Source organism: Salmo salar, chromosome 02, assembly GCF_965601325.2.
Source record: "Salmo salar chromosome 02, fSalSal1, whole genome shotgun sequence".
NCBI lineage: Eukaryota > Metazoa > Chordata > Actinopteri > Salmoniformes > Salmonidae > Salmo > Salmo salar.
The window spans coordinates 72,494,911-72,505,705 of record NC_138292.1 but is presented as its reverse complement, the minus strand read 5'-3'; the positions used below and the strand labels follow the sequence as shown (position 1 = coordinate 72,505,705).

General features: G+C 40.4%; 1 protein-coding gene across 3 annotated transcripts in view; it reads right to left on the bottom strand.

The window, feature by feature from the left end:
• LOC106592615 (uncharacterized) overlaps positions 1-10,795 on the bottom strand; it is a 32,862-nt gene that overhangs the window by 5,941 nt on the left and 16,126 nt on the right. For 2 of the 3 annotated variants that reach the window (XM_082966668.1, XM_082966678.1), the window contains exons 2-8: positions 4,892-4,969; positions 4,268-4,612; positions 3,887-4,117; positions 3,395-3,760; positions 3,068-3,283; positions 2,487-2,828; positions 2,158-2,385 (exon numbers count right to left, since the gene is read on the bottom strand). In XM_082966668.1, the coding sequence (XP_082822794.1) occupies positions 2,158-2,385; positions 2,487-2,828; positions 3,068-3,283; positions 3,395-3,760; positions 3,887-4,117; positions 4,268-4,612; positions 4,892-4,946 (1,783 nt within the window). In that variant the 5' untranslated portion in view covers positions 4,947-4,969. The remainder of the gene's footprint in view (positions 1-2,157; positions 2,386-2,486; positions 2,829-3,067; positions 3,284-3,394; positions 3,761-3,886; positions 4,118-4,267; positions 4,613-4,891; positions 4,970-10,795) is intronic. The other variant, XM_082966672.1, reaches the window with a different exon arrangement.

The following is a 10,795-nucleotide window of genomic DNA, read 5'->3' as shown; positions in this document are numbered from 1 at the left end:
TTTGGTCAGTATAATTGTATATGTATTTATGTAAAAAATATGGACCACAATGGAAATAAATCTCCGACTTTATTGTGCAATCCTGATCACTTTTTTTTTTTTACTACCAAATAAAATCAACCAATCAATCCTAACTGTGCAGCGGCAAATCGATGAATGCAAAGAGACATCTGTTACAAAGCAACTAAAAGTTTAATGACATTCGGAGATTGTCAAGCCAAGCCTTCGATACTGGGTAAGCCTACAAGGTAGGGAGAGATGTATTTTTCTGTTTGTCGAGATTGACGTAGTCTATTTATTGTGGTTTTGAAAACGCAAAGCATGAAATTGAAGTGACCGAAGTCGTAATGCTTTGTTTATTGGTTGTGTGGTGCATTGGCAAAGAAACCAGTTGGTGGAAAATTTGTGGCATATATTTTGTATATGGTCGTAGTGTAATGGAATAGGCAGGCAGGGCGAGCTTGTTTGTGATGGTCGCGAACACTCAAACTTCTGGCCCGTAGCCCTGCGTGGCATCGATCATGCCACAAAAGCATGCTGAAATGGCAAAGTCGATATTCACGTTTATAAATACACGGTCGCTGCAGTTATTGTAATTTGTGGTCGTAAACATTATTTCGAGTTAAGTCTATGAGGGGGGAGGGTGTTGAACTTATTTTACAGTACAAGGGGAGGGTGATGTGAAAATATTTGAAACTTTGGGGACCAGCCCCCCACCCCCCCCCCCCCGAGTAAATGTCGATCTGTCCCTTAATTACCAATATCCAATGGTAGAGCGTGGCGCGAAATACAAATACCTCAAAAATGCTATAACTTCAATTTCTCAAACATATGACTATTTTACACCGTTTTAAAGACAAGACTCTCGTTAATCTAACCACATTGTCCGATTTCAAAAAGGGTTTACAGCGAAAGCAAAACATTAGATTATGTCAGGAGAGTACCCTGCCAAAAATAATCACACAGCCATTTTCAAAGCAAGCATATATGTCACAAAAACCAAAACCACAGCTAAATGCAGCACTAACCTTTGATGATTTTCATCAGATGACACTCCTAGGACATTATGTTATACGATACATGCATGTTTTGTTCAATCAAGTTCATATTTATATCAAAAAACAGCTTTTTACATTAGAATGTGATGTTCAGAACTAGCATACCCACCGCAAACTTCCAATGAATTTACTAAATTACTCATGATAAACGTTCACAAAATACATAACAGTTATTTTAAGAATTACAGATACAGAACTCCTTTATGCAATCGCGGTGTCAGATTTTAAAATAGCTTTTCGGCGAAAGCACATTTTGCAATATTCTGAGTACATAGCCCGGCCATCACGGCTAGCTATTTTGACACCCACCAAGTTTGGGACAACCTAAACTCAGAATTACTATTAGAAAAATTGGATTACCTTTGCTGTTCTTCGTCAGAATGCACTCCCAGGACTTCTACTTCAACAACAAATGCTGTTTTTGTTCCAAATAATCCATAGTTATATTCAAATAGCTCCGTTTTGTTCGTGCGTTCAGGTCACTATCCGAAGGGTGACGCGCGAGCGCATTTCATGACAAAAAATTTCTAAATATTCCGTTACCGTACTTCGAAGCATGTCAAACACTGTTTAAAATCAATTGTTATGCTATTTTTCTCGTAAAATAGCGATAATATTCCAACCGGCAACGTTGTATTCCTTCAAAGGCTAGTAGTCTCATGACCGCGCATCTCCAGTGTCACTGTCCCCAGGCTGACCACTCACAAATTCTCCTGCTGTTCTTCGCCCAGAGACAGCAGACACCCCATTCCACTTTCTGGCACCTTCTGAGAGCCAATGGGAGCCTTAGAAAATGTCACGTTACAGCAGAGATGCTGTATTTTCAATAGAGATGCAAGAGAAGGACAACAAATTGTCAGACAGGGCACTTCCTGTATGGAATCTTCTCAGGTTTTGGCCTGCCATATGAGTTCTGTTATACTCACAGACACCATTTAAACAGTTTTAGAAACTTTAGAGTGTTTTCTATCCAAATCTACTAATTATATGCATATTCTCGTTTCTGGGCAGGAGTAGTAACCAGATTAAATCGGGTACGTTTTTTTTCCGGACGTGAAAATACTGCCCCCTATCCCAAACAGGTTAAATAAACACTCACAAACTGCAGGAGAGTGGAGATCCTCATGGCCTTTTACAGCACAAGAGTAGCTGTCTTTACTGTTACTGGACACTGCGTCTTTGTACTGGGTGGAGTTGCTTTCCTCTAGATGTTGTCCATTCTTGTACCAGATATAGATGGGGTTGGGGTTACTCAGAGTACAGGTGGTGCTACAGGACAGTGTCTTCGACTGTGAACTCCATTTAGGAGTCACTTCCACCTGACAACCTGAATTAAAGAAGAGCAAAAAAAGAGTATACGGTTCAAAATGGAGTTAATTATTAACATCATGACTCTTCAAAACTGTATAATGTGGTATGCAGTGTTACCTGTGACAGTCAGAGTTGTTCCATGGAAGCTGTACCCCCATCTTGCCTCATCAGTTGTAAATCTGAACTTGTACTCAGTTGAGTCACTCTCTCTCAGGTCTGTGATTCTCAGAGTGGAGTCCTTTTCTGTTTGTCGATGGTATTCCACACGACTTGCATACTCTGGGTCCTGGCTCAGGTCTTTAGTTACACCAGACTCCCATTTGTTGAACCAGTATACTTCTGTGACGTTATGCCAACTGGGATGTGTGTAAAAGCATGATATGTCCACTGTTGACCCTTTCAAAGCGCAGATACTCTGATGGGTGTAAGTCACATTCATACAGCTCTCACCCCAAACACCTGAAACAAAATGAAGCTGATCAATTCCTGAAACGATAATGAGAATAGTTTCAAGTGTTTCAGATGTATTGGACAGTTTCATTTTGAATTTTAAAATAATATTGACATACATGTACATACATCTATAAAACTGTTTATCATTCCAATGTATATTGTTAAGAATATTGATAGAGAATGTAATACCATTCTTATTGGTTCTAAATGATACTACATAAAATACTAGTTTCATTCATACTAACACACTGCAGGAGAGTGGTGATCCTCATGGCCTTCTACAGCACAGGAGTAACTGTCTGAATAATAACTATTGACAGAGTACTGCTGGGAAGTGGGCTCATCTAGACGTTGTCCGTTCTTGTACCAGATGTAGGTGGGGTTGTCAGTCAGAGTACAGGTGGTGCTACAGGTCAGTGTCTTCTGTCCCTCTGCAGCAGGAGTCACCTTCACCTGCAGACCTGAAACAATATGTATAAAACCACATACACCTCTGTGTTACCAGGATGGTTCATTTATTTTCTCCTGTAATTCAATATGATTTACAGTTGTATCATACAGTGTAGTATTACCTGTGACAGACAGAGTTGTTCCTGGGAAACTATGACCCCATTCAAAGTTTTGAGTTTTAAAAGCGAAGCGATACTCAGCTGAGTCCTCCTCTCTCAAATCTGAGATTCTCAGGGAGGAGGGACCTTCATATGTTTCACTCTCTCTTCCAGTGTACTCCACACGACCTGCATACCCTGGGTCTCTGGTTAGGTCCTCAGGTGTCAACTTATTAGTCCAACTAGCACTCCGTTTAGGACTAAACCAAAGTGATGATTTGAATCTATTATAACCAACATAAGTACAGGATATGTCCACTGTTGACCCCTTCAAGACACAGATTCTCCTCTTGGTGTAAGTTACTCTGTTGCAGTCCTGACCCTGAACACCTGAAACACAGTGACATAACAAGAGGACAACTGGATTGTATTCTCAGTTCTTCCTAGAAATGCAAAAAGTTCTCAAATGACAAAGTGAAGCCAACACACAGTATAATGTATTAAATTCACACTCACACACTGCAGGAGAGTGGAGATCCTCCTGGCCTTTTACAGCACAGGAATAACCATCAATGTAGTTGCTGGAGACTGAGCTTTTGTACTGGGGGGAGGTGCTTTCATCTAGATGTTGTCCGTTCTTGTACCAGATGTAGGTGGGGTTGTCAGTCAGAGTACAGGTGGTGCTACAGGTCAGTGTCTTATCCTGATGTCCACCAGTCACCTTCACCTGAAGACCTGGAGAAAAAACTATATCACTGTAAATCCCTTTATCACTGACTTATCACTCTAATACAAAGATGGAAGAAATACAGTGTTATACAGACTACTATACATACACACCACAACAATTGTCCAGAACTAATTGGAATTCAAAAGAAAAGCTATTTGTTACTGTACCTGTGACAGACAAAGTGACTCCAGGACTTCCAGTATATGTCCCTCCTTCCTGATCTGTTAATAATCTGAACCAGTACGTAGATGAGTCTCTCTCTCTCAGGTCTTTGATTCTCAGGGTACAGTCTTTCTCCTTATCCCCATGATACTCCACATGACCTGCATATTCTGGGTCCTGTCCTAGATATTCAGGTTCTACACCAGTCTCCCATTTAGTGAACCAGAGGGTTGTTGTGACTGTACCACTGGGATATGTGTAAGAGCAGGTCAGGTCAACTGTTGACCCCCTCAAGGCACAGATACTCTGAGGGGTGTATGTCACACTCCAGCCATCCTGACCCATTACAACTGAAACCCACAGTCACACAACACAAGGGTATCACAATTAAGCCAAAATGGCTCACAAAAGCAGAAGGTTGTGTCCACATTTTGTTGCCATAGTTGCTGAGTTGAGTGTGAATGGAAACCACAGATAAGCATCTCTCAATGAGGAGTGAAAGACAACTATATAAAGTGAAGTAGATACGCCAAACAGAACAGCAGAATAACATTATGACTCTTAACCTTTTAGACATGTTTGTAAATTGAAACACAGGGCAACTAAAACAGTTATGAAAGGGACCATACCTGCCACAGACCAGAAAAAGACCACCAACACACTTCCTGCTTTTCTCAAAGCCATTGTTGCGTCTCCCACCCTGCAGTCTTAGAAACATAAACAACAACTCACTCTATAGCTGGTGAAATACAACATACATCATCATCATCAACAACAATCACTTCCTGAACAGATCTGTAGATCTGCTGTACTGTTAACACATTTTTCCACCTTGATTGTTCTGAAGCTGTTTTATTCTCAAAACCCCAAATATAGGATGATAAACGTTCAATTCTCTACGGTCCTTCAAGTTGTACAGCAGCCTAAAGACTGACCACCAGGTTCAATGATAACTCCTATCCCCAAGCTATGAGGATAAACAGCAAGTGACTCACACACCGACATACGCACTCACGAACACACACACATACACACACACACACACACACACACACACACACACACACACACACACACACACACACACACACACACACACACACACACACACACACACACACACACACACACACACACACTACAGCGTTACACTGAGCATGTCATGTTCCACCTGGTTAATCATGTCAACCCGATGTAACTCTATTTCCTGATTTGCATTGTTGGTTAAGGGCTTGTAAGTAAGCATTTCACGGTAAGGTTGTATTTGGCGCATGTGACAAATAACATTTGATTTGATTAGATCAGCACTCCTACACTGACACTTATTGAATACTGGCCCTGATGTAACAACCAAAACACAGCTCAAAACATAACAAGAAGTAAAGGATACATTACCCTCAAGTCTATGACTTATGACTAAATACAAATAACTAAAAACAATATTTCAAGATATTGTCAAGAGTACTAACAGAGTGAAGTGAAGGGGAGAGGTCTGTACTGTAAGTCAACTTACTAACAGTGCATGGGAGTACTGTGGTTCATACATATTTAAAGTAGTCAGGGCACAGGTAGGTGAGGCAGAACTATCCTTCCTCCTTAAGACATTAACATGTATAATGACCAGACCAGCACATCAGAAAGGGGAGGTTAGTGTATAAGAGTGGGTCATACACTTCCAAATGATAGACCTTACACTTCTTTAAATACAGAACCATGTAAACCATTTGTTCACTATTCAATTTGAAATGTTTATAATAACTTAGAGGGGCAAGGCAACACATTCTGAGTTCTATATGTAACAAGTCAAAGTTTAATTTACATGTGGTCAGTTCCATGATATCATTCATTCTATTCTACTAATCAATTCAATGTACACTCCTCCTCACCTACGAAAGTGTCCAGTGTTATAGACCTCTCCCTACTGGCATCTCAATATTACGGCACCATCTTAATAATAATTTCCTTAATAATGTTTGGCTAAAAACAACATAACAAACTGGAAACAAATCACAAAAAAATTGTGAAACACAAGACTGGCTAGCCTATATGTAAATAGCCCATCCAACTACCTCATCCCCACACTGTTATCTATTTTTGTTCCTTTGCACCCCAGTATCTCTACTTGTACATTCATCTTCTGCACATCTATAAATCCAGTGTTTAATTTCTGTATTGTAATTATTTCGCCACTATGGCAGATTTATTGCCTTACCTTCATTATCCTACCTCATTTGCACACAGTGTATATAGACTTTTTCTACTGTATTATTAACTGTATGTTTGTTTATTCCATGTGTAACTCTGTGTTGTTGTTTGTGTTGCACTGCTTTGCTTTATCTTGGCCAGGTCACAGTTGTAAATGAGAACTTGTTCTCAACTAGCCTACCTGGTTAAATAAAGGTTAAATAAAAAATAAAATATATATAAAAAAATTGACAAAGTCACATTTAAGGATAAAAACACTGATGTCTGCAGTAGTATAACTTGCCACTATTGTATGTGATGTATGTGGCAGGGACTCTAGACAATCACAGATTATAAATGGAAAACCAGCCACATCGCGGACACCGACGTCTTGCTACCTGAGAAGCTAAACACCTTCTTCGCCAGCTTTGAGGATATCTCAGTGTCGCCGACACGGGCCGCTCCCAAAGACTATGAGCTCTCATTCTACGTGGCCGACGTGAGTAAGAGATTTAAGAATTTTAACCCTCACAAGGCTGCTGGCCCAGACGGTATCCCTAGCCGGGTCCTCAGAGCATGCACAGTTCAGCTGGCTTTACGGACGTATTCAATCTATCCCTATCCCAGTCTGCTGCCTCAACTTGCTTCAAGATGTCCATCATTGTTCTTGTACCCAAGAAAGCGAAGGTAACTGAACTAAATGACTATCGCCCCATAGCACTCACTTCTGTCATCATTAAGTACTTTGAGAGGCTAGTTAAGGATCACATCACCTCAAACTTACCTGACACCCTGGACTCACTGCAATTCACATACCGCCCCAATAAATCCACGGATGATGCAATAGCCATCGCATTGCACACTGCCCTATACCATCTGGACAAGAGGAATAACTCTGTAAGAATGCTGTTCATTGACTACAGCTCAGCCTTCAATGCCATAGTACCCTCCAAGCTCATCGTTAAGCTCGGGGGCCCTGGATCTGAACCCCGCCCTGTTCCACTGGGTCCTGAACATCCTGATGGGCCGCCCCCAGGTTGTGAAGGTAGGAAACAACACCTCTACTATGCTGATCCTCAACACAGGGGCCCCACAAGGATGCTTGCTCAGCCCCCTCCTGTGCTCCCTGTTCACCCATGACTGTGTGGCCACGCACGCCTCCAACTCAATCAACAAGTTTGCAGATGACACAACAGCCTACAGGGAAGAGGTGAGGGCCCTGGCGGAGTGGTGCTAGGAAAATAACCTCTCCCTCAACGTCAACAAAATGAAGGAGCTGAACGTGGACTTCAGGATACAGCAGAGGGAGCACACCCCAAACCATATTGATGGGGCTGCAGTGGAGAAGGTGAAATCCTTCAAATTCCTCGGTGTACACATCACTGACAATCTGAAATGGTCCACCCACACAGACAGTGTTGTGAAGAAGGCGCACCAGGTCCTCTTTAACCTCAGGAGGCTGAAGAAATGTGGCTTGTCCCCTAAGACCCTCACAAACTTTTACAGATGCACCATTGAGAGCATCCTGTTGGGCTGTCATCACCGCCTGGTATGGCAACTGTACCATCCGCAACTGCAGGTCTCTACAGAGGGTGGTGCGATCAGCCCAACGCATCACCGGGAGCACACTGAATGCCCTTCAGGACATCTACACCACCTAGTGTCACAGGACGAAAAATATAGGCAAAGACCTCAGCCACTCGAGCAACGGCCTGTTCACCCCACTATCATCTAGAAGGCGAGGTCATTACAGGTGCATCAAAGCTGGGACCGAGAGATGGAAAAACAGCTTCTATCTCAAGGCCATCAGACTGTTAAATAGCAATCAGTAGCCGGCATCCACCCAGTATCTTGCCCTGAACTTAGTCACTGTCACTAGCCGGCTGCCACCCGGTTACTCAATCCTGCAACATAGGCTGTTGCCGTATGCTAATAGACATGGAACACTGGACACTTTAATAACGTAACACTGGTTAATTTAATAACAGAACACTGGTCACTTTAATAATGGAACACTGGTCACTTTAATACCGGAACGAAGGTCACTTTAATAATGGAACACTGGTCACTTTAATAACGGAACACTGGTCACTTTAATAACGGAACACTGGTCACTTTAATAACGGAACACTGGTCACTTTAATAAAGTAACACTGGTCACTTTAGTAACATAACACTGGTCAATTTAATAACGGAACACTGGTCACTTTAATAACGGAACACTGGTCACTTTAATAAAGTAACACTGGTCACTTTAATAATTTAACACTGGTCACTTTAATAACGTAACACTGGTGACTTTAATAATGTAACACTGGTCACTTTAATAACGGAACACTGGTCACTTTAATAATGGAACACTAGTCACTTTAAAATTGTAACACTGGTCACTTTAATAACGGAACACTGGTCACTTTAATAACGTAACACTGGTCACTTTAATAACGGAACACTGGTCACTTTAATACCGGAACCAAGGTCACTTTAATAATGGAACACAGGTCACTTTAATAACGGAACACTGGTCACTTTAATAAAGTAACACTGGTCACTTTAGTAACATAACACTGGTCACTTTAATAACGGAACACTGGTCACTTTAATAAAGTAACACTGGTCACTTTAATAATTTAACACTGGTCACTTTAATAACGGAACACTGGTGACTTTAATAACGTAACACTGGTCACTTTAATAACGGAACACTGGTCACTTTAATAATGGAACACTGGTCACTTTAATAATGGAACACTGGTCACATTAAAAACGTAACACTGGTCACTTTAATAATGGAACACTGGTCACTTTAATATTGTAACACTGGTCACTTTAATAACGGAACACTGGTCACTTTAATAACGGAACACTGGTCACTTTAATAACGGAACACTGGTCACTTTAATAATGGAACACTGGTCACTTTAAAAACGTAACACTGGTCACTTTAATAATGGAACACTGGTCACTTTAATAAAGTAACACTGGTCACTTTAATAAAGTAACGCTGGTCACTTTAATAAAGTAACACTGGTCACTTTAATAAAGTAACACTGGTCACTTTAATAATTGAACACTGGTCACTTTAATAATGGAACACTGGTCACTTTAATAAAGTAACACTGGTCACTTTAATAAAGTAACGCTGGTCACTTTAATAAAGTAACACTGGTCACTTTAATAAAGTAACACTGGTCACTTTAATAACGGAACACTGGTCACTTTAATAATGGAACACTGGTCACTTTAAAAACGTAACACTGGTCACTTTAATAATGGAACACTGGTCACTTTAATAAAGTAACACTGGTCACTTTAATAAAGTAACGCTGGTCACTTTAATAAAGTAACACTGGTCACTTTAATAAAGTAACACTGGTCACTTTAATAATGTAACACTGGTCACTTTAATAATTGAACACTGGTCACTTTAATAATGGAACACTGGTCACTTTAAAAAAATGTACACACGTTTCAGCCATTTCATATGTAAATACTGTAGTCTACTCAAGTCCATCCTATTCAACTATTGCTGTACATAAACTATTCTATATATTTATACTCCGGAAAACGACATTGCTTGTCCTGATATTTCAATATTTCTTAATTCCATTACTTTACTTTTAGGTTTTTATGTATTGTTGTGTATTGTTAGATGCTACTGCACTGTTGGAGCTAAAAAAAAGCATTTTGCCACACTGTCACTAGCCGGCTGCCACCCGGTTACTCAATCCTGCAACATAGGCTGTTGCCGTATGCTAATAGACATGGAACACTGGACACTTTAATAACGTAACACTGGTTAATTTAATAACAGAACACTGGTCACTTTAATAATGGAACACTGGTCACATTAACAACGGAACACTGGTCACTTTAATACCGGAACGAAGGTCACTTTAATAATGGAACACTGGTCACTTTAATAACGGAACACTGGTCACTTTAATAACGGAACACTGGTCACTTTAATAACGGTACACTGGTCACTTTAATAAAGTAACACTGGTCACTTTAGTAACATAACACTGGTCAATTTAATAACGGAACACTGGTCACTTTAATAACGGAACACTGGTCACTTTAATAAAGTAACACTGGTCACTTTAATAATTTAACACTGGTCACTTTAATAACGTAACACTGGTGACTTTAATAATGTAACACTGGTCACTTTAATAACGGAACACTGGTCACTTTAATAATGGAACACTAGTCACTTTAAAATTGTAACACTGGTCACTTTAATAACGGAACACTGGTCACTTTAATAACGTAACACTGGTCACTTTAATAACGTAACACTGGTCACTTTAATAACGGAACACTGGTCACTTTAATACCGGAACCAA